This window comes from Lutra lutra, chromosome 1 (genome assembly GCF_902655055.1).
Source record: "Lutra lutra chromosome 1, mLutLut1.2, whole genome shotgun sequence".
In the NCBI taxonomy this organism is placed as follows: Eukaryota; Metazoa; Chordata; class Mammalia; order Carnivora; family Mustelidae; genus Lutra; species Lutra lutra.
The window spans coordinates 104,056,215-104,081,029 of NC_062278.1; the positions used below are offsets into that span (position 1 = coordinate 104,056,215).

The 24,815-nt window shown below is 41.4% G+C and overlaps 1 protein-coding gene across 3 annotated transcripts in view; it reads left to right on the forward strand.

Moving 5' to 3' along the window:
- USP13 (ubiquitin specific peptidase 13) overlaps positions 1-24,815 on the forward strand; it is a 111,609-nt gene that overhangs the window by 32,009 nt on the left and 54,785 nt on the right. For 2 of the 3 annotated variants that reach the window (XM_047731115.1, XM_047731129.1), the window contains exons 4-8: positions 8,388-8,509; positions 14,127-14,269; positions 15,217-15,401; positions 22,118-22,212; positions 23,521-23,708. In XM_047731115.1, coding sequence (XP_047587071.1) covers positions 8,388-8,509; positions 14,127-14,269; positions 15,217-15,401; positions 22,118-22,212; positions 23,521-23,708 — 733 coding nt within the window. Of the gene's footprint in view, positions 1-1,749; positions 1,941-8,387; positions 8,510-14,126; positions 14,270-15,216; positions 15,402-22,117; positions 22,213-23,520; positions 23,709-24,815 lie in introns of those variants that run through there. The other variant, XM_047731123.1, reaches the window with a different exon arrangement.

Genomic DNA, 24,815 nt, shown 5'->3' on the forward strand with positions numbered 1-24,815 from the left:
TGTATGTGTGTATGTATGTGTGTGCATGTATGAGTGTGTTTATATGTACATGTGTGGGTATATACACACACGGATACATATATAACTGAGAGTCCAGAAGAGTCTGGCAAAATATATTGCAGATTGTTGATATGGTAACTCTTTCCTAATGGTAGGATTAAGTGATTTTTATTTTCTTCTTTTTGCTTATCTGATATTTTTAAAAAATTATTTATTTATTTTTAAAAATATTTTATTTATTTGACAGAGAGAGATCACAAGTAGGCAGAGAGGCAAGCAGAGAGAGAGGGGGAAGCAGGCTCCCTGCTGAGCAGAAAGGCCAATGTGGGGTTCAATCCCAGGACCCTGAGACCATGATCTCAGCTGAAGGCAGAGGCTTAACCCACTGAGTCACCCAGGTGCCCCATGCTTATCTGGTGTTTAAATTTTTTTGTAACAAACATGTGTTACTGTTATAATGAAAAGACCCGTTAATTATTTGAAAAGTAAAGCCATTGGAAACAGTCGTGGAGCTGAGTGTCCTTCCTGCTCTGAGTGTCCTTCCTGCTCTGATCCTCCATTTTTCTACACCAAGCTTATGTCTGCTGTATTTTGTCCTGATTTTCAGTCATGGTTTTCTTTATGAGGCTTATTTGTAGCTGGTTTTTCTACCCTGGCCAATCTTTCCCACCTCTCTGTGGTCTTTCAACCACAACCTAAATCAACCAACCAAACCCAAACCAGCTCAGAATGGACCTCAAAGCTGAAATGATTGGGTGCATTCTGATGCTTTAGTTATTAGTCTTGGGCTCCCTTCTACTGATAAAGATGATGCAACTTCTGAATTTAGTGGCATTTTTGAAGGTGGAAATAATTAAACATTTTGAATTACTGTTGCTATTTTCCATTATTTTCTTTGGCTTGAATGGAGAAGTCAGCTGTCCCCCCCGCCCTTTAACCTTTGTGTCTTTGCTTGAAAGACCTTGCGGTTTGATTTCTCTAGTGATCATTTTAGTGGTATAGGATATGGTAAAGTAACTATTTTAAGAATTAATCCAAAAGTGAACACTGAGATTTTGTGCCTCATACTGTGTGGACCTCTTCCACTGCTTCTTGGGAATGCTAACCTACCATTCCATTTCAGCGGGTCTGTTTCTGCAGGCTGCTGTCTGTATTCACTCAGCATTCCATATCTTAGAAAACCACAGAATATACTGAAAAGTCACAGTCCAGCAAATAGATTCTAATTGGATTCCACCGGTTTTTAAAAAGCTTTAAATGTAAATGTCATTGACACTTCAGGGCTTGCCTCAGGCCCTGTTTCTCTCTAATGTTTGTTTACCCAGAATCGTCACAAATTGATGTTGGCTGCTTCATCCCACTAAGAATTTGGTTTTGTAAGCCCAGATTTACAGTTTCCTTGAGAAGATGCTTCATGGCCCTTGGAGCAGTTGCTTTTCTCTTGTTACACTGATCACAGCTGTTTTCAAGCTGATGAGGCTGGTGCAGTCAACTGAAGGACCATATTAGGGTTAGATCTGGCTTATATAACAAAAAACTTAAAATATTGGTGACTTTAAATAAAGGAGTTGTTTATTTCTCTCTCGTGTAGAGGATATTGGGAAGCAGCAAGTCCGGGCTGATGTGATTGGCCTCATGTTCATCAGGATCTAGACTCTTCCCCTATCTCTGCTCACTCTCCATCCTGCTCTGTGATTCCAACCTCATGGTCACTACAAGGTCCAAAATGCCTTCTGGAACTCCTGCCATTACATCCCCATCCCAGAAAGAACAAAGAGGAAGGGGGGAAGGACAAAAAAAAAATATCTCTTCTCCCTGTGGAGTCATCAGCTTCTTTTCGTCAGTCTTCTCTCAGATCCCTAAGCAACACCTCAATTTACACCTCTCTGGTCAGGAGCTGGTCATGTGGCCATACCACGTGCTGCGCAGGGAACTGGAAGGTACATTCTATTTACTAACTGGCTTCATGGAATAAAGTCTGTTTGAAGAAGAAGGGGAGAGTGGTTACTGGGAGGCAGCTAGTAGCCTCTGCCACATACTTGTTCACTAGAAGGGACATTAGGGTTGTCTCTTCTTGGAGAGGAAGAGAACTCAGAACTCCCTTGCAGTCTCTTTGTTTCTTTGACTAGAAAGAGTTTTTTTATTGCTCTTGAAAGGTCATCATGCCTGTCTTCCTCTCACAAAATAGATGTATTTGATTAATGCTTTCTCTTGGATAGAAGCTTCTTTTTCTCCAGTCACTTCATGATTTCATGACCAATATGTTTTTCACGGGCTCAACCGTGACATTGAGCCCATTGAATCGTTCAATTCTGACCTTCAATATTGATTATATAAGGGAAACTGAGACCATTAGATGGTGCTGAATGGCTTACTCAAGTCTCTGGATTACCATTTTGCCCCTCAGCATTCAAGTCACTCTTCCCGACTACCTTGATGTGCATTCAGGTAAAGTCACAGTTAAGGATCTTTCCCTCAGCTCTAGCTCTTGCTGGTGTGTGTGTGTGTGTGTGTGTGTGTGTTTAAATCAACAATGACCATTACTAATTTTTGAATCATTTAAATTTTATACTTTTTATACTTAGGATATAAAAAACATTTTTAGAACAATGTTTTTTGGACAAAGCTTAAAATTGAAAAGTTATAAGGGGCTCTATAATGAAAAGAAAGCCTTTGCTGCTTCCCTGTCTCCTAGCTTACTTGGTTACTCTCCCCAGAGAGTAAATAAATAATATTTATTATTTTCTATTTGCACATGCTTATGTATCTTGTATATTCTTTTTTTTTTTTTTTTTTTTTTTTTTTTTTTAAATTTGACAGAGAGATCACAAGCAGGCAGAGAGGCAGGCAGAGAGAGAGAGGAGGAAGCAGGCTCCCCGAGAGAGCAGAGAGCCCGATGCGGGGCTCGATCCCTGGACTCTGAGATCATGACCTGAGCCGAAGGCAGCGGCTTAACCCACTGAGCCACCCAGGCGCCCCGTATCTTGTATATTCTTCCAGCAATAGTATAGATATATATCATGCTTTTAGACTTTTTTCCTGGAGGCTGTTGGGAATCATTAACACTTAGTTTCCAAACTGTGCCCTGAGGCACTCGAGGGTGCTACAGTGAACTCACAGGTGCAACATGGATATTTTAACACTTCAAGGGAAGACCAGTGATGCTGGAACATTGCATGAACTATTAGCATGGTGTAGTTTTACTATTGGAGTACCTTAAATTCCTTTCAGTGACTTCACCTCTGTGGAGCTGGTTTTTTGGTGGTTTCTATGGTAAAAGGCAAGTACCATGTGAAAAACAAATGTGGAACAGGAAATGAGGGAAGCTGTGTTCCATTTGATTCAGAAAGAAGTTGTGCAGAGCCCAATAGGGGCACACATCCTGTTAGCAAGGGATTATGGTGAATTATGAGTGAAGTAAAACATTTCTGCCTTTCCATTTATGTATATTATTTTTTCAAATGGTTACTAAGTCATCAGAACATTAATACTTACTAAGTTGTTTGGACCCAACTACTAAATAAATAGAACTATTGGGCAGTTCTTTTGGCTTAGGGCTGCTATGCACCGAGAAAGTGGGTAGCTCTGTGTCAATGTTTTTAAGCTAGAGAGGGACACTGTTAGCTTGTCTTTTAAATGATAACTTACAACAGTAGGGGAGATTGTGAATTTGTGGACTCAACTACTATAAAACTTAACTGTTTTATGAGATGGAAGGAGAGTAGGAGGAATATAAGGGAGTCCAGGATCTTCAAAGAAATACCCCAGGACTTATGAGGTGGTTCTGGCCTAATCTTACATATTTTTTACAGTCAAGCTACAAATGTGTATAGATGTGTAAATACCTTCTAAGGCATTCAGTGCAGATCTTCAGTATGTCATTAAAAAAGTGTTAAATATTCACATTTTTATTGACTTGCCCACCTTCCCACCAACTTTCAGAAATAGGAGTAAAGGAGTCAAGTTCTTTTTTGTCTGAAGTTTGGGACATTGAAGAACTACTTCTAAATCTCAGAGAGCTTAAATTTCCACTTTTTTGTTTTTAGCCCAAGCATTCATACTTGATGAGAAAGAGGTTAAAAAGAGAGCATTTGTGGAAAGTCCTTGAAATGGGCCTGTTCAGGAAACTCAGCTGTATCTATAATGGCCAGAAGGTTCTGGTAAACTCCATTTTGCCCCTTGCTTCTGAAGTAGGTCCCAGAACAGGGTCTGTATTCAAGGGGGTTCCCCCTGTACCTTCTTGTGAGGGTGAATGGTTGGTCAGATTTCACAGCACTAGATCAGCGAGACTTCTCACCTCGAGCACACACATTAGTCAGTCTGGTCAGGTAGGGAGGACTCTGAGCTGGGTGTTGGAGTCTTGATTTGATTTAAGGATCTTTTCTTCCATGGTGCTGCTTCACAGCTTAGGCAAGTCACTTCCCGGAAATGGCTGGGGTCCCAGCCACTTCTCCCAGGGATCGGAGGAGATCATTGAAGTGGAAATGGGAAGAGATATTAAAAACATTTTTTTTTAAATTTAGAAAAAGTGTCCATTCATGTATTTCCAGTTAATAGCCATAGTGGAAGGTATTTGCTGGGAGAAGTCGGGGGTCCTAGTCCTACTGGTCCATAGGGTATAATTTCTCTGTAGGTTCCTCAACTAGATACTGTTGGGGTAGTAAGACTCTAATTAGGGAACTTTGGAACTTAGGATTAGAAATCTTAGATTTGTCCCTTAAAACCAGAGTGTAGGTTACTTCTGCTGACTTTACCTTAATTTGGAAAAAGATGTTTGGGAAAGGTCATGGTCCCCTTCTATCCCACAGAATTAAAAATAAAAATAAAAGCAACTACAGACAAAGTGTTTGTGCAAAAATTTTATTTATTTTTTAAATTTTAAAATTAAATTTAAAAAAATTTAATTATTGTGCAAAAATTTTTGCACAATAGCAGTTGTGCTTAGTTCTAAGCACAGACCTGTTACCAATTAAAAAACCCCCAAACGCACAACTATCCTTCTGAGACTCCTGCTTTGCTGTTGTCCTTAACATATTGGGGTATTTAAACTTCTTGGAATCTCCTTTCATAGACATTTAGTGCATGTGTGGTGTGGGCTGTGTACTGTGCAGGGGCTGGGCATATATGCAAGGTGAATAAGACGCATTTCCTGCTCTGACAGCTCACAGTCTTGAAGCCATTGAAGCTCACATGTTCTCCATACTGAGATCACAGAGGAGGAGCCCCATGTGGTACATCTCTTCCTGGGATGAGCCAAAGGGAGGGGAAGGCACTTTTGATTATGTTGGTTGTCAGGAGCCTAGAGAAGGTGGTGATAGTGATGGTGGTGGGTGCTCTCTGGGGAGCCCCTAATACATGCCAGATCCTATGCTAGATGCCTTAAAACCTTAACTTGTTTGGGGCGCCTGGGTGGCTCAGTGGGTTAAGGCTCTGCCTTCGGCTCAGGTCATGGTCCCAGGGTCCTGGGATCGAGCCCCGCATCGGGCTCTCTGCTCATTGGGGAGCCTGCTTTCCCCTCCCCCTCTACCTGCCTTTCTGCCTACTTGTGATCTCTCTCTCTCTGTTAAAGAAATAAAATACTAAAAACAAACAAACAAACAAACAAAAAAACCTTAACTTGTTTAATGCTTTCAGCAGTCTTGTGGGGACAGACAACATTATTCATAGCTTACTCCTTTGGAAAATGAACTCGCCCCAGGGTTACATAGAAATGACAGAGCAAAAAAAATAAAAAACAAAAAAAGATAAAAACAAATTACAGTATTTTAAAACGCCCACTGAATTTATAAAACTATGAAGTGAAACAAGGACATAATTACCATTACATGCAGATAGTGGTCATATCAGGGTTTGGGAGCTTTGAGATACGCTATCTGGAGGACTCTCTAATGACTAGAAAGTCTATTTATTGATATAAGTGCTGGTTACTTATTCTACTTGTAAATATTCATGAAGGTCACTGCATGTGAAGCTTTGTCTGTGTTATATTTTACATTAAATAAAAAGGGCTTTTGACCAATAAAAAAAAGAAAAAAAAAGAAAAAAAAAAAAAAAGAAATGACAGAGCAGGATTTTTTAGACTTAGTGTATCATTGTGTTTGTCCAGGTAAGATCTGACTTAGTATTAAGTGAGTGTGTTTTCTGTGGACAAGAGATGCTTAGATAATATGTAATATGAGCTGAATCTGTACACAGAAACAAAAGAGTTGTACTTCCATCCCTTAAAATTGTTATAAAAGATATAATAAAGATTTAAGAATAGAAAAATGCTCACCCACTCAACTGTTTTCATTTGTTTGGATTTCCTTCTGTTTCTCGTCTATGAGCATAAATTTTACAAAGTTGTCTTTTTTTATTTTTATTTTTTTTTTTTAAGATTTTATTTATTTATTTGACAGAGAGAAATCACAAGTAAGCAGAGAGGCAGGCAGAGAGAGAGGAGGAAGCAGGCTCCCCGCTGAGCAGAAAGCCCGATGTGGGGCTCGAACTCAGGACCTGGGATCATGACCTGAGCCGAAGGCAGCGGCTTAACCCACTGAGCCACCCAGGCGCCCCAAAGTTGTCTTTTTTTAAAAATAGATTTTGTTTATTAATTTGACAGAGAGAGACAGTGAGAGAGGGAACACAAGCCGGAGGAGTGGGAGAGGGAGAAGCAGGCTTCCTGCTGAGCAGAGAGCCTGATGCGGGGCTAGATTCCAGGACTCTGGGATCATGACCTGAGCTGAAAGCAGACGCTTAACTGACTGAGCCACCCAGGCACCCTACAAAGTTGTCTTTACAGTGAAGATGAATTTTGTATTTTTAACATTGACATAGCATAAATATTTTCATGTTTCTACATAGTCTAAATAAATATCATTTAAATAATATTCTACTGGGTTGAACACCATTCTCACTGAACATTTAGATTCTAATTTTTAAAATTATAGATATTGAGGCATTTAAATTTTTATAACATATAGAATGTCTGTCTTTGAATGATTTCAAGTAAATACATTTGTTACTTTTTTAAAAAAATTGAAGCTCTAATTGCTTTTGTTACATGATTCATGAATTGAGCAGCATCCCATCTAGCAAATTTTAATGACTTCTTAAACTCTTAGAATCATCTTTAACATTGCATTTTGTCAAACTTAGCTTTTATGGCTGATAATCTGATAATCTGATAATGTTGGCTATTTCTTTATTTTGTCATTTTTGATTCTTATTATTTGGATTATTTTATTAAATTGTTGAGACCATGTTTTCACTCTATCTTATTTTCCACTTAAAACTGCCTCCTTTTGAGAATTTGGGAAGAGAGCTGTTCCCAAAATCATACTAGGTTTTTGATTGGAGGCAAACAACAAGGTAATAACAGAACCCAGATCTTTTAGTTCTCAGGTGGTTGCTTTGTCTAGGAAAATAAGTTTTTTCTGTCTACAGATCTGTGTTTGTGCACCTGCTTAATGTGTGATGTGAGTGGAATAAGGCTCAGTAGCTCCCTGTCACCATAGTTCCAAACATCTAAATATACAAGCCTGATCTGGGATGCTGGCATCCATGTGAATGTAAGGATGAAATGTCCATGTAAATATTGTGACAAGACATTTCCTTGAGCCTTCACTTAACCTTCACCAGAGATTAGCCAAGCAAGCAGGTGATGACTTGATAATATAGCAGGCTAGAGGAGCTCAGTTCTGTTCCTGAAAATTCTGTACAGCCTGAGGACAACAGGACTACTATATTAGGGGGTTTCCCCCATCCCCTACAATATCTTAATAACTCCTAGAGGGGGATGGGGAGGGAGAGACAGAGACACAGGGAGGGAAATTGAGATTTCACTTTTAAATAATAGCTGTCACTTATTGACTAGTTATTATGTGCCAGGTCCCTTGTCTACAATTTCTTATTTATTCCTCGTATAAACTTTGTGAGATATGAGCTATTATCTCCATTCTACAAATAAGAAAACTAAGGATTAGAGACTTTGTGACTTGCTTAAAGTTACGTCAAATTTTGGAGCTGGAATTGAATTGGTTCGTTCTTCCACATTTCAGTGTTTTGAAAAACACCCAATCCATTCTTACGCAATCAGGAGCCAGGTACCCAACAGATCATAATGAACAAGTCATACCTTTAAAAGTCTTCACAAATTGAATATCTAGCACATGTGTCTATTTTATTGTAAAGCGGTATGGTAGGTCTCAGTCTTTATACATCTGTCACTTATTAATAGGTATTTCTAACTTAGGAAAGATGGTCTGCCTTTTACTCCTGGTTTGGGTCGTCAGATGAGGGAATCATAAATGTCCTGCTCTCGTTTGTTATTTCTGGTTTTCCCAGTGAGTGTTGGTGTAGAATGTTCTCTCTTCACTTCTTGTTCTTTGTTTTTGTTTTTTCCTCAGATCTAGATACTGATGACGATTTAAATAGCGACGATTATGAATATGAAGACGAAGCCAAACTTGTTATATTCCCAGACCACTATGAAATAACACTACCAAATATTGAGGAGTTACCAGCCCTGGTCAGTGAGTGTGCACGGCTGCTAGCTAGATGCGCGTGACTCTCTGTGTCAGGTGTGTGTGCGTGTGTGGTGTGTGTGCACGCGGTGGGGTGGGGAAGGCAGGTTGAATGAGCAAAGAGGAGAAGAATGAGCACAAACATGAGCGTGTAGCTTCTTCTCTGTGAAAGGGTCTTGCAGGGTGAGGTTTTAGTAGCGTTCGGTCAGATACCCTCTGCTGCATGGTATTTCCATTGCTCTGTGGGCCTCTAAGTGTATAAACATTGGGCTGCTCTCTCCCCTGTGACCTGGCCTCCCCTGCCTCCCCACGGCAGGCTGCCTGCCACCCCTCCCCCCATCCTTGGTGATCTCGTTTCTTGCCACCGTAATTCACAGTCTGTTGTGTAGATTTTCACACTGTGCCCCTGAGATGTACAGGGCCCATTGGAGAGGGGTGTTTTCTGATCAGAGGAATGGCTATATTTTTACCTCTTCTGCGTGTTAGCCTTCCACGTGAGATTTTGTTTGGGAAAAATAAGGATTTCTCTGCTGAAGCAACAGCAACACGATTATAAAAATAACCAAACGTTTACAAATCACAGGTCTGTGGGAGCTCCGTGGTAATGTGAGACTCCTTGAAAGTTTTGTTCCTCATGAAGGCTAAGACTACTTTCTAGGTTTTGGCATTTAGATTTCGTGGTGAATTTTTTTTCCTTTCTCTTCCCTGCCCTTGTTTTTTGTGGTGCAACATTCACCTTCCTGAACAGCATGAAGCTAGGGGCGGCAGGGGTGGTGTGAGGAAGCCACGTTCTGTTGTACTTGGAGCCCGTAAGGAGGCACGGAGCTCCTGCAAGGACTCCAAGCATTTTTCCTGTTCTTTCCTCCTTTCCTATGTTGTCTCTACCACCCCATCTTCTCTCCTTTGTTCTCTTCCCTTTCTTTTCTTCCTTTCCTCTCTATGAACACCCGGGGAGCAGGGAGGTCAGGGTCCATGGAGTTTACACATGCTAGCTCGCTTCTTCCCTCCTGGCACTCCCCCAGAACAAAAGCCAGGTGTTTAGGTCTGGGAATCTTCAGGACATTGTGTGACTTTGTATCCGCGGCCACCTGCTCCCTTGCCTCTGCCAGTACAGGGAGGGAGGGGGTGTTTGTGCTTGGGGTTCCCATGTCATTAGAGACCAGGTTTCTACCATTCCACCTCTTCTGCCCCTGACCTACTTTCTACCTAAATATAAGACCATAGAAATGAAAATGTTGTGTATTTAGCTACTGTACCTCTTTCCTCTAATTTACTGAATGTGACATACCCTTTTTAGTGCTAAGTGCACAGTGTTTAGCAGTGCATAGAGAATTAAATTACCTCTCCTTTCTCCAGTTCCCTGTGTTGACTCATGTGGCCGTTACCAAGGATAAAATATATGAGTGCGCCAAATGGTCTTACCTCGTCCCATTACCTGAAATTATATTCTAAATCTTGTATCTCCACAATACTGAGAGTTCTCACTGTCTGCCCTCATTTGATGTAACTCTTACGTCTGCCGTCAGAAAAGAGATCAAGAAACACATGATGAATAAATGTCATGAGAAATGATTTTTCTCTCACTCACTTATGAAGGGAAAGTCTTTATGTGAAAAATTTAGTGAAGGAGCCTTTAAGTGTTTTTTAATTAATCCTATATTCAGAATATAATTCGAAGTGTGAATACTTTTATTTAAGTAAAAGTGAAGGGTCATAGAAATCCGAATCCCAAGAATATATGTTATAATTTTTAATATAGAGTCTTTCAGAATCAAGAAATAACGTAAACATTTTCTAAAAAGGAGAGGGAGCATTATTTGAAAGCTGGGGTGGAGAGATTGAAGGAAAAGTCTGGGTTTATCTGATGGTAGCTGATAGGATTTATTTATGTAACAGATGCTAGTTCCTATCTTTTTGTGCTTCTGCTACATTTTTTGGTGTTTGATATTCTCGTTTGAAGCTTTGAAAGATTTTATTTATTTATTTATTTGAGAGAGAGAGAGCGCGTGCGCAAGTGTGTATGTGTATGTGTGTGTGTGTGTGAGAGAGAGAGAGAGAGAGAGAGAGAGAGCGCGTGCGCACCAGAGTGAGCTAGAGACTAGCAGGGGGAGTGGGAAAAGAATCTCCCGACTGAGCAGGGAGCTGGAACTGGGGCTTGATCCCAGGACCCTGGGATCATGACCTGAGCCAAAGGCAAACTTTTTTTAAAAATTTATTTATTTATTTGACAGAGAGCGATCACAAGTAGGCAGAGAGGCAGGCAGAGAGAGAGAGAGGGAAGCAGGCTCCCCGCGGAGCAGAGAGCGTGATGCGGTACTCGATCCCAGGACTCTGAGATCCTGACCTGAGCTGAAGGCAGAGGCTTAACTCACTGAGCCACCCAGGTGTCCCGCAAAAAAATTTTTTTAAGCTCTTGAATAACAAAAATTATTGAGCTGAAAATCACCCAACCAGATGACTCTTCCTTCATCTTTTGAGCGTCTCAGCTCAGAAAAAATTCTGTTTCAGATAGGAACATTGTGGAGTCTACCAGAAGGTTAAACCACCTCTCAGTGATGTGAAGTTTGCAGAGACATAGCATTTGGAGCTCAGTGGGGATCTTGTAGCCTGAAATCCAGTGCCTCATTTTAGACTTCAGAAACTGCTTGTAAATATTTAGCATCCAGCTCCCTGGGGGAAAGGCCTGCTTTGTAACGTTTGATGATTTCCGGGGTGTAAATATTCTCACCATGGCTGATTTCAGGCTAACAGGATGTCTCTGGAAGCAGGGTTGAAAAGAGAGTGTGTAGCAGCACCCCATTGTATAAAATTCCCACCGGTCACATAATGTACATGTAAATAACCTCAAGAGCACACTGAAAATCGTAAGATACAGTAGAACAGGAAGAGAAGAGTTTTGAATATCTGTTACTTTTTTAAAAAATAAGCATTTTACCTGATTGTGTTTTTATAATTTGATTTTCAACAATGTCTGTGTTTCACAACCATCTTGCAGAATTTTTAAAAATTTAACCATCAGTTCTGTGAGCCAGTTTGAGTCCGTTCCAGAACACTACCGAATTTGAGGACTGTGAGGCCTGGGATGGAGCCAGGACTAGTACCAAGTTTTTTTCTCTTCGCTCAAGACAACCAATCCAGGGAAAGATAATTCATGGCCTAATTATAGGATAACAGATCCTGATCTTCAGCTGTGATCCATACGAAGGATTGCTAAGCAGTTTCAGCTGATACTCTGAAAACACTAGATCAGTGTTTGGTCGTGGCCTGGAAGTTTGAGGAAATTTTGTTAAGTGTCACCAACATGTTTTTCAAAGAAAAGAGAGAATATTGTATTCAAATCTTTTTTTTTTTTTTTAAAGATTTTATTTATTTGACAGAGATCACAAGTAGGCAGAGAGGCAGGCAGAGAGAGAGAGAGAGGAGGAAGCAGGCTCCCCGCTGAGTAGAGAGCCCAATGCGGGGCTCTATCCCAGGACCCTGGGGTCATGACCTGAGCCGAAGGCAGAGTCTTTAACCCACTGAGCCACCCAGGGGCCCCTATTGTATTCAAATCTTGATCAACCTTATTGTGCATCGTGGAGAAGATTCAGAGGAGGACAGAGAAGGGATTGAGACAGTCGTTGTAGCAACCAAAAGATTGTAATAACAGACCAGACTGAAAAGCTTAGGATGTGCAGCCCAAGCGCTAAGACAGCATGGAAGGGTTCAGGTAGCTCAAACCTGGAGCATCAGGAAAGATTTGGGGTGACCTGAACCCTGTTTTCCAGAGGCATTCCTGGAAGGAAGTGGGAGATGAATTTTGATAATTGAAAAGAAAGGCTAATTGTATAAAAGTGGTTTTGGTGAGAGGTGAGTGGGACTCTCTTTTTAAAAAGGTTTAGATATATTTATGGATGTTTGGCGTGTCATGGAGTATAACCTTTTTGAGGGTGGAGACCTCTTCCTTACTCCTGATGGTGCCTTGCTCCATGTCATCCATCGGTAGTACCGTGGAGAATTTTAAGCAGGAGCAGGAGAGGATCTGATATTCCCAGCAGACCAGTCTGGCTGCCATGTAGTGGAGGGGGCAGGTGTGGGGGAAAGGAACTGTGGGAGGCTGCTGTGTGGCTGTCTGGGTGAGCTGTGTTAGCGGCTGGGGCCAAACGAGTGTGACGGAAGTTGAGAAGAGAAAGGTTCCAAATAGCTTCTTGGTGTAGGAGTGAGAGGAGTTGCTCAGGGGTTGGGTGGGCAGGGGAAGGAAACTGAGGGAGCAGCCCTCACTGTCTCTTATTAAAGAGTTCTGGGCCTACCTAGGGGAAATCACTCTGCATGAAACTCAGCTAATTGTGCGGGGGGTTAGCGAGGTAGAATACAAACCTTGGTTTAAAAACCTTTTTAAACCATCCAGTGGCTTTTCTTGTGTTGGGAGTTTGACATCCATGGCCACTATCTCCTTGTGGAATACTGTCATCACCCCCCACCTGTCATCCCTCCCAGCCTCTGGCAATCACTAATCTACTTTCTGTCTCGTTGGATTTGCCTGTTCCAGACATTGCATATAAATGGAATCATACAACATATGTACATCTTGGTGGTTGGCCTCTTTTACTTAGCATGTATTTTCAAGATTCATTCACGTTGTAGCATGGATCAGGCCTTCATTCCTTCTTATTGCTGAATAACATTTCATTGTGGGGACATGCGACATTTTATTTATCCATTTGTCGTTAGTGGGCATCAGGGTAGTTTCTGCTTTCTGGCTATTTTAAATAATGCTTCTATGGACATTTTTGTAAGTTTTAGCATGGGCACATGTTCTCATTTTTCTTGGATATATACCTAGGAGTCGAATTGCTCAGTTTAACTATTTGTGGAACTGCCAAACTGTTTGCCAAAGTCACTGCCCCATTTTACATTCCCACCAGAATATGATTTTAAAGACAGTTAGGAATAATTGTTACAGCATTAAGCAAATAGCAAATGTAGCGATAGGCATATGTGCTGGATTAATTGGGTTTAGGAGAAAGCAGAGAATTTGCACCCCCTTCCCCTGTGGTCAGTTGGTGCCAAGCTGGACATCACAGATTTGCTCATGATCTCGACTGATCTGGCCAGAGACACCTAGGCATGTCCCTGTCCAAGGTCACATTTGCACCAGATTAAGAAATGGAGCCATGCTGCTTGCATTCCATTCAAATGCCCTTGACCGCATGCCATTGTGTGATGAGTTGAGGATATTGGATATCTGGGTGTATATTTGTTAGAGGAAAACACTCACTTGGGTAAATCCTAGGCATTTCTGTAGCTAATTTCAGTCTTGTAAATCCTTCACCGAATACTTTTCACTGTGCTTGCTAAGAAATAGTTAAATCTGACTCCTGTGCTTGGCTTTACAAACTGGATTGGGTTCCTTGCTATCTTCTATCCTTGTCAATACTGCACACTCCAGGTTAGGAACAAAATTGAGCTGGATTCATGGAGAAAGTCCTGGAATCTGCTAACTGAGATCTTGCTCTTATGGTCACTGCTGTCTGAATTTTTTTGGATCAGGCTGTATTTATTAATAAACTTTTAAACTTGCTATCTAGAAGTTGCTTTCCTCTCAGGTTGTTTTTACACATAACATCTGGGTTTGTATTACAGGTGACAATTGCTTGTGATGCGGTTCTCAGCTCAAAATCTCCATATAGGAAGCAGGACCCAGACACATGGGAAAATGAATTGCCAGTATCCAAATATGCCAATAATCTTACCCAGTTGGACAATGGAGTCAGGATTCCTCCAAGGTGAGTGTCAGATAGTGAAATGGAACTTTACCCCTTAAAACTGGCCAAAGGAATATTTATGCTTCTACCCCTTCTCTGAACCGGCAGTTATGTATCTTTTTACCAGATGCTGCTGATTAAAACTAAGCTCAATTCTTTCTAAAAAGATCTGTACCTTTGTAGAGGCTGAGCATGGCCAGTCCATACCGCTGAGCTCATTCCCCACCCCTCGGCTCTCAGCAGCAAGCACCTGCTTGAAGGTGCTCTTTGCTTGAGGGCTTTCTCTGCCTGCTGAGACCAGGTAGGCCTGTGCATGGGACAGTGAGAAATGCCACGGAGTTAATGCTCCCTCCTGTCCTCCTGGAACAGCCCTCAACCAGTGACTGGTGCGGATGGATGAATATCCTGGACCCTGACTCCTTGAGTGGCGGTCTCCTGGAGCTCCCCAACTATACAGAGTCCGAGTTTCCCATGGTGGTCATCTGCTTGTTGACATACCTGGACTGGCTTCCTGCCCTTTCCAGTCTTCCTTCCCTCCATTTCTTCCAGGGATCACCTCCTATACGAGCCATTTACATTCAGACCTTTTACATTCAGAGTCCGCTTCTAGGGGAACTCAACATTTTTTTTTTTTAAAGATTTTATTTAAAAATTTTTATAAATAAATATATAATTTATATATATATATATAAATAAATATATATAAATATATATAAATATATAATTTTTATAAATAAAAAATTTTATTTGACAGATAGAGATCACAAGTAGGCAGAGAGAGGAGGGGAAGCAGGCTTCCTGCTGAGCAGAGAGCTCCATGTGGGGCTCGATCTTAGGCCCTGAGATTATAACCTGAGCCAAAGGCAGAGGCTTTAACCCACTGAGCCACCCAGGCGCCCCTTGGATGTTAGTTTTCTAGCTATACCTCGCGTTCCAGTGATCCTAACTGCTCTTCCCTGACCTTTCAGTGGTTGGAAGTGTGCCAGGTGTGACCTGCGGGAAAACCTCTGGTTGAATCTGACTGATGGCTCCGTGCTGTGTGGGAAGTGGTTCTTTGACAGCTCTGGAGGCAACGGCCATGCGTTGGAGCATTATAGAGACATGGGCTACCCTCTGGCCGTGAAGCTGGGAACCATCACTCCTGATGGGGCAGGTGAGTGTGCCTTTATTGGCTTTGGGAACTTGCGGTGGCTCCTCTTAACTGAAATGGTGCCTTCATTCCTGGTTGGATGGTGTAGGCTCTGGATGCAGCTCAGGTCTGAATCCTGATTCTGCCTCCTACTGGCAAGTCTTCAAATCCTTCTCAGCCTCATGTTCCTCATCTGGAGGATGATTGTGGTAGCTCCCTCACAGGTCTGTTGATGCACCAAAAGCATTTAGCCCAGTGTGCACAGTAAGGCCTTAATAGGAGTAGGTTGCTACTGTTACCTGTTTTTACTGTCTTTCTATATATCTCTTGGCTAAGAGGACAGAGGGGTAGGAACCAGGACTTGTGAAGTGAGCAGGGATAATCAAGTCCAGCATTAAAACAGTAGAGGGAAGCCCTAGAATTCATGATGGGAGTTAGCATCATTTTAGAAATGGAGTCATAAAGGAGGGGGATATTAAAGGATATTGTGTGTCAGAGTCCTTGACAGTGGCTGGTGGCCAAGGACTAGACTTGGTTCCTACTTGTATTGCCAGCTTCAGAATTTGTTCTTTTTCTTTATGTTCTCACACCATATGCTCTCAAATGTTAACTTTTGGCCTTGTTTGCACCATTCTTTGCATCACCATTTTGTGATGGAAAAGGGAAATAATACCAGGATCAATAATGAGAAACTTAAATGCTGAGCAAGGGTCATAAGAATCCATCATCTAAGCATCATTGAAAACATTTATCAAGTAAGCATAGATCTACACCAACATCTAGGTCAGTCTTCTTCATCTTTCCAAGTTTTAGTCTCTATTTTTTCTTTATTCTAAGGTCAGATGTTTTTTTAGGAGACGTACCAAGACATTCGTCTTTTCTTCCGTTCTCTTTCTCGGACTGAATTAGCCTGCTTCAGAGTTAATTGGCTAGGATATTTTCTCTAACGATGGCACACTTCTTGTCTAATTTTTCGTCTATTTTGTATTTGAGGGCTGACCGTTTGGCCACGTAAAGATTCTTTTGACTCACATTTTGGATAATCTTCCTGCTTCCGGAGTTAGTGGGCTGATTTTGAGCTCCTTAGAGATAAGTAGCTGCAAGAGGATAACCCTCCGCACAGTCCAGGGTGAATCCTATGAGTACCACGATCGGAGGAGGAAAGTCAGGACGCGCCGCTGGGCTGAGGGTTACGGCAGGTTGCTTACAGGTCGTTATGTTGAATGCTGTACCAGGCAGCCATCCTAACTAAGGCTACAGAGGGAAGGGTTTGTAATATAGGAGTTCTAGTGGGTAACATTGTAGGGGGGGGAATCATTTGAATGTATGTGTGTTTTAAGATTTATTCATTTAGAGAGAGAGAGGGAGCGTGTACGCATGTGTTTGTGACTATGCGGTTGTGGGGTGCGAGGTGAGGTGCAGGCAGAGGGAGAAGGAGAGAGAATCCCAAGCAGACTCCACCCTGAGTATGGAACCAGACGCAGGGCTTGATCTCATGACCCTGAGATCACAACCTGGGCAGAAACCAAGAGTCAGACTCCTGACTGCGCTACCCAGGTACCCTGCATGTATCTCCTTTCTGTGTTGGTTTTTGTAGTGATTTGATAAGACCAGTTATTAGAAGCCCAGTTCCCAGAACAACCTAAGACTACCATTATTTGTATACATGGCTTGGTTTTAAAATTTTGGTTGTTTGAAGGCAGAGCTATGTCTCACTCATCTTTGGGTTCCATATAAAATCTTACACGTGGTAGGCATGAATACTTTTGTTAAATAAACTGACTGGTACATATTTAAATAATTAGATTATATTTAAATGTACGCAAATAATAAAGGCAAGGGTTAATTCTGTTCGCTACATGTCTTTAATTTTCCAGAAGCTTTCTTTCGAGCATGAAACTAATTTTCAAACTATGATTTAGACATTTTTCTTTTTTTCATCTAAAGTTTTTTCCTTTCAGCTCAAGGAAGGAACATGTTATTTTTGCCCCTTGATTACACAAGGAGCAGATATTCAGTGTAACATATTAAGAAAACAGAAAAATTTAGAGACATAAATAAAAATCACCAGTAATATCATTTGTCAAATCACTTCTCACAATTTGGATATTTCCTTTCAGTTTTGTTTTCTGATTTAGGGCCTTGATCAATTCTTATACAACCACCCAGACTACCCCTACTCCACATTTTTACAAAAATGGAATCACACTGTGTACAGGTCTATTCCTTGTTTTCTTCTACTTAACATTAAATATACATGCATATATATATTTTCCATGTTATTAAATACTCTTTAGTATCCCACGATAGTTCCATAAATCATTTAATTTTTCTCCTGTTAGTTGTTATAATTTTTTTGCTATTCTGATGATCATCCTTGTATATATGGAACTCTTTGGATGTTTGTCTGACAATATATTTAAGATCAATTTTTATGAACAAAGGGTTGCACCTTTTAAATTTTCAGTTGCCAGATGAACCATGAGGGACTATGGACTTTAGGAAACAAACAGAGGGTTTTAGAGGAGAGGGGAGTGGGGGGATGGGGTAGCCCAGTGATAGGTATTAAGGGGGGCATGGATTGCATGGAACACTGGGTGTTATACACAAACAATGAATCATGGAACACTACATCAAAAACTAATAATGTACTGTATGGTGACTAACATAGCACAATAAAAAAATAAATTTTCAGTTACTGAATTTCTCTTTTAAGGAGTTACAGTAATTTACATTCCCATTAACAGTGTATTAGAATACCCATTTCAGCAAATCTTTGACAACTTTGGGTATTTATTGTTTTTAAAAACCCTTGCTAATCTGGTATCTTGTTTTCATTTGCTTTACTAGTGAGACTGAACATTTTTCATAGTACTTTTGGTCAATTTGTACTTCTATTTTTGAGTTTCTTAGGTTGATTTTCTAGTAGGCTTATGTGTAGGCGTTCCTTCTTGGTTTAAAAAAAAACTCTTCAGCTGCTAAGGATATTAATTCATTATCTGCTATAGTTAAGGTTTTTTTTTTTTTTTTTTTTTTTGGTTTGTTTTGCTTGTTTGTTTGTAGAGGAGGGAGGGGAGGAGAGAGAACTTTTCCTTATATAATTGAGATTTTTGAATAAATATTCCTGTTTTGATCATAGAAGGTGTAAAACAAACAGCAATGTAGATCATCTAGCCTGTGATGAGGGTTCTTGAATTCATTCACCTGAAATAATTTTCACTTTTTGAAGAAAGATCCGGATTTGATTTCTGCTTGTCTTGTGCAGAGTTGGTTTTAATGATTATTTTCAGTCTAATTATCATATTAGTTTATGGGATACATCAATTTTATGTTACTTTTTAAAAGTCTGTTTAATAGATGGCTAGCTACAACTCATTTGTTTTAAAGCCAAATAAGTTTATGAAAACATGCCTATAGTTTCCCTTAATGTCTGAGGATGAGCCTTGTGGAGATTGAGGCACAGGAGCTCAGGGTGCCCTCTGTCCAGGGGCGGGTGGCCACCTCCTGGTGAAGATACCATTGCCAACGGTCTCATTTCCATATTTGCTCGGCTCACTGAGGCTAATTCAACTTGCAAGAGAGAAAGTGTTTATTTTTTAGGTTATAGTGAGAACTACAACTGCCTGTAAGTGGGATGTTGATGTTGGCTTGACCAGTACATTCCTTTCCTGCAGGGAGCTGACTTATATTTAGAGTACCGCTTAGTGAACATGGAATCCAAGCAGGTTGTGGACTCAACTGTTTAATGGTAATGTGATCTGATCATCCCGGTTTCCTTCTCCCCAGTAAAGATATACCTGTTTGGTGAGGACCTCCTACTTATCTTGAGGTTGCAACTTAGAATCGGTTCTTCCAAGGAGTCTGGACCATCTAGGCGAGGCCATGGTGGTGGTCTGGGTCATAAAAATGGCCCCCATATCAAATTCCATTTTGGGTCTCCATGAGCACAGTGACAAACAAACCAAGAAACAGGTCGCGAGACAAACAAACAAATAAAAACTTTCCTCTGTGGGAGGAGACATTGATTTGGCAAAAGCAAGGATGAGGTTCTTGGTAGGAAGGGAGTGAGGAGGGACAGAGATAGGAGAGGGTGTTTTGCTCTTCTGTTGTGAAACTAGGTTACCTAAGAAGAAGCTTAAGTGCCTTGGTGATTGCAGGAGAAGCTTCTGGAGATGCCCACAGAATCTGTGAACCTGCCTGGCCCCAGGGGCCCCTGTACCAGCTCAGTAGCATCTTACAGTGCTCTTTCTTGAGTCCACTTCACATTTTTTTTTTCTGTGACTACATGTCATTTTTAAGTTCTTCATCCTTGCCAAATTCGAGGATCACAGTTCATTTTTAGATTTCTTGTATGTTACTCATTCAACTGTTGTCATTGGGGTAAAAAAAATAACTGTGTGTCTGACCAAATCATGTCACATCTTTGGAGCAGTTAATGACTGGAGGGAGGAAACATTAATTTCTCAATATGCCATGAGTCTAACAAATTAAGAATTATAGAGTGTTGTGTGTTTTTCACTTATTTCAAAATCCTAGGCCAATGCCAACTGTTCAGCTCTGGCAACTTTGTTATTTTCTAATGAATCTCAAATAATTAGAGGCTTAAAGTCTTAAGTCTTCAAAACTATTTCAATTGTTAATAATAACCAAAGTTAAAGTGCCTAGGGAATGTCATTTTCACATTCAGTCAGTATCTGAGTGGTATTTTTCTTGTCACTTGCCATAGATTAAAAAATATTATTTATGTATTTCTTTCAAGTTATTAAAGATTTTTGTTGGTGGTTTTAGCATTTAAACTTTTTCTTAATTTATTAAGAATTTCTTAGGAAATTCTTAAGTTTTTCTTAATTGGGCTGGGGATTTTGTCTTTTGTTTTTGCTTTTGAGAGCACTGAATTATACTAAAGAAAGACTATAAAGGAAGGCTGCTCATCTACAAGTTAAAATGGGCCCCTGGAGGCAGAGGGACAGCCAAGAAAGCTATACAACATCTAATCTTTTAATAATAGAAAGACTAACTTCCTTTGGTGGCAGTGAGTCTCCACATATCTCCACATATCCACATATTTGGGTCAGAAGATCACAATAGGTTGTGTGTGTATTTTTTTTTTCCTCCTGGTGCTATTCCAAAGAGGAGGAAAATCATTGGACAATCTATCTTTTAGTGTCCTGAAGAATGCTATTTTTTCCCTTTTAAAAATTTGCTTACTTATTTTATTTTATTTTAAAAAAATATTTTATTTATTTAGTTGGGAGAGAGTGAGAGAGAGAGAGAGCAGGAGCAGGGGGAGGGGCAGAGGGAGAGGGAGAAACAGATTCTGCACTGAGCAGGGAGCCTGATGCAGGACTTGATCCAGGGACTCCAGGATAATGACCTGAGCTGAAGGTAGACATTTAACTGACTTAGCCATCCAGGTGCCCTTATTTACTTATTCTAGAGAGAGAGAGAAAGAGAACATAAGTGGGAGAGGCAGAGGAAGAGAGAATTTCAAGCAGACTTCACACCCAGCGTGGAGCCCAACCTGGGTCCCAGTCCTACCACCGAAGATCATGACCTCAGCCAAAACCAAGGATGGGACACTCAACTGACTGAGACACCCAGGAACCCCTGCTATCTTGATATCTATTTTCCCTGTAATAGATTTTGTTTTTCCAATTTAGGAGTGAAGAAATTGGGGTTTTTGACTCTCCCTTCCAATTAAGGGCTTGGAATGGTGCTTCATCAAGTCTCCGAGTCTTCTGAGAGAGCTAAAGAAATAGTCTGGTGTAGAAGAAAAAGGACTGGGTGAGGGGCCTGGATACCTAAGTTCTGGGCCACCTGTGGGGTTTGAGGCAAATGACTGAACCTTGTGAGCCTCTTTTCCTCATCTGCAAAATGGGCCTGAAGATATCTGTCCCCTCCCCCACACTGCACTACTGTGTAAGGACATACAAGGTGATGGACTCCATAGCTTCTGCGGGGATTTGCCAAGAAGGCCAAGATGCCAATCCCTCAGGCCCTGGAACTGGTGGGCCAGGAACCGCCCGAGTTACCCTGCTGGGCCATGTGCACCCTCATTTGCTGTGTGTGCTACGGGGTGGACACATTTGGGATGTACTGAACAGTCTTCACTGAGTCCACTGGGGCGGACACAAGTGTTGGAAAGAAGGGATGAAGGGGCAGGTGGGAGGTGGGAGCTGGCGAGCTGACAGGTCTGAGGCTGTGGAGGATTCCACAGGCAGAATTTTGTTTTGTCTTGGACCTAACACCTCACTCCAGCTATTCAGGTGCTCCTGAGTGCCTCTGTGTCCCCTCTGTCCCCTCACAGGCTCTCCCTTCCACGGTAGGTGGTGCCACTCTCTCCTCCCCCACCCTTCCCTCCTCCTGCACTGTTGTTATGTCAGTGTGGTTTTGGTTATAAAATCAATTGTTAGGCATGGACACTGGTCTAATTTCAATTATTTTAACTTTAGACACTGCTTTCTCATTTTTTTTTTTTGTTTTAGAATACCTTTAAAAAATTAACTTTCTAAAAGTAAAAAATTGACATATGGGTATAATTACAAAATGGACCTATTAATTATGTTTGTTGTTGATCATCTGTCTTTCCTCCAGTTGAGTGTAACTCACAGGAGGTTTTTGTTGGCTTTATTCACCGAAGTACCCCAAGCCCGGTGCACAGTGAGAGCTCAATAGATACATGTTGAATATTGAAGGACTTGATTAAAGATCTCGTTCCTTGTTTTCTCTTCACCTTGTAGATGTTTATTCTTTTCAAGAAGAGGAACCTGTTTTGGATCCTCATTTGGCCAAGCACTTAGCGCATTTTGGAATCGATATGCTTCATATGCATGGGGTAAGGAGGTCTACTTTGTCTGTATTCTTACCTTGCTGGGAGGGAACCCTTTAGTTTCTTTAATATGTAATTGCTGTAACAGGAATCTTTTATAGGTTTCAGGTTTTAATGTTTGCCTTCACTTCTTGAATTTAATTAATTAGCATTTTCTTTTGGCTACCAGCCTAAATTTTTTTTTATGTTATAATAAAAATGGCATCTCGTCAAAAGTACCATTTGTTTTAGTTGGAGTTTACTTCTGAAATTTCTGTCTGTTTTGATGGAGAGTTGCATGAATCACTCCTTGTTCACTGAGGCGAGAAGGTACTGGAAGATGACCTTTAAAATTATCTGTGACCGACATCACTTTAATTAATTTCAGGAGGGGAAGCTGAGCTCGGGGGTGGAAAGAAGAAGCCAACATGTTGTCGTTGATGGGGAGAGCTTTGCTTCATTTAATATTGTGTTTTTAAGCTGGTATCATGACTGTGTAACGCCCGTTCCTGTGAGGAGCTGCTGCGGTGTGCGTGCTGTGCTCGGGCCCTCCCAGCCCTTCTCCCTCTCCTCAGGGTCTCCTCCCCTCTGTCTCCTCATTCTCACTCATGTCCCCCTTTAATTTATGTTCTCTGCTCCTCTTTAAACCTTCCTCCTATTTCAAGGCACTTCCAAGGCACATGATTTTCCTTCATTTTCCTGTCCAGTGGCCTTGCCTTTCTGTTTGCTGGATTGCACTGTATTTTTCCTTGAAATTACTAGCTTCTTTCCGTTCCTGTTTGTCTTTCTTCCTCCTATCTTCTTTCCTCTCGGTCTCTTTTCCCTTTCATTTTTAAATCTTTAAAGAGTGTGTGTGTGTGTGTGTGTGTGTGTATTTACTGTGGAAAGGCATACGTAATATAAAATTTGCCAATTTAACTATTTTTTTTAAAGATTTTATTTATTTATTTGACAGACAGAGATCACAAGCAGGCAGAGAGGCAGGCAGAGAGAGAGGAGGAAGCAGGCTCCCTGCTGAGCAGAAAGCCTGATGTGGGGCTCGATCCTACAACCCTGAGATCATGACCTGAGCCGAAGCAGATGCTTTAACTCACTGAGCCACCCAGGCGCCCCGCCAATTTAACTATTTTTAAGTGTGCAGTCTGTGGCATTAAATACATTGACAGTTTTGTGCACCATCACTACATCAATCTCTTTAACTAGATGATTTTTCTGCTTAGCTTGGGGAACAAAGGGGCAGGAATATCCATTGCTGTTAGAAATAATTCTTGGGATGTGAGCTTTGGGTGATAATTATACAACTAAAGTTGGTTTCCTTCAATGACTTTGTCCCAGACAGAGAACGGGCTTCGGGACAATGACATCAAGCCGCGGGTCAGCGAGTGGGAAGTGATCCAGGAGACCGGGACAAAGCTGAAGCCCATGTATGGCCCTGGGTACACGGGTCTCAAGAACCTGGGCAACAGCTGCTACCTGAGTTCTGTCATGCAGGCCATCTTCAGCATCCCAGAATTCCAGAGAGCGTAAGTGTCCCCCCGCTACGGACCTGGGCACACAGCGCTGCCCTTGCCCATCACAGTATGTGCCGGGGAAGCCTGTCTTCAGCTGTAGGACATGTCACCATAACTGCGTGGTGTGGCTTCTTGCACTGAAGCTGGGTGAGAACTGTTGTCAACTGTTACAGGAATCAGGTGACATATCCGAAAGCAATTTGAAAGGGGCTGTCCCAGAGAAGTGGGCTCTGTTAATTTTGACATAGGTACATAATCTGGAGTACAAATTCAGAATTTGTAGACAGCAGGTGCCTGCAGGTGTCCAGTAGTAGAGGTCATTGTTAACTACTAGTGTGGTGTGGTTCTCTTCTAGGGCTTTGTCGCAATAATCCCTTTTCTGTTGGTTTATAGGTAATCAATTATGGAAATTGGTTATATGATTACATTATATGAATGTATTTGTTCAACGAATGTTTTTTGGGTGCCTTTTACATGTCATATGCTATTCTAGTGCTGGAGATGCTGTAATTTAGAAAGTGTATCTGCCTTCATTGAGATTATACTCCAGTATATAATCTCTAGAGAGATAATAAACAAGGAGATAAGTTATAAAATTACAAGTACTGATGCATGCCAAGAAGAAAGTCAGCCAGGGTCAGGTGTTGGGGATTTAGGAGAGGTGGGGAGGTGCCTTTTAAACAGACCTGAGATGGAGCAAAGGTCTGTGGAGAGAACATTCTGGGAAAGAGATAGCAGATGGCATGACCTTGAAGCAGGTGTGAGCTTGGCACGTGCTGGCAAAGAAGGGCACGTGGCTGGGGCACTGTAGGCTAGGGAGAGGGATGGGAATGAGGTCAGATAAGTGGGCAGAGCTGGGTGCATGAAGTGCCAGGGAAAGGGATCTGCTTCTGGATTCTTCTCTCTAGAGCTTTCACGCTCAGAGAGTTAAAGCCTAAAGATGGAAAGATGAACAGCACAAAGCAGAGGGTGTGCAATAGGAAATGAACTTAAGAAGTGAAAGAAATGAGATGAGAGATGGGTGGTGGAAGTTGTCACTGCTCTGTCAAAGAAGCTGGTCAGAAGGTGGCGGCTGGGGCCTGCTCAAGGAAGCATGGACAGGGCAGAGTGTTTCAGAGC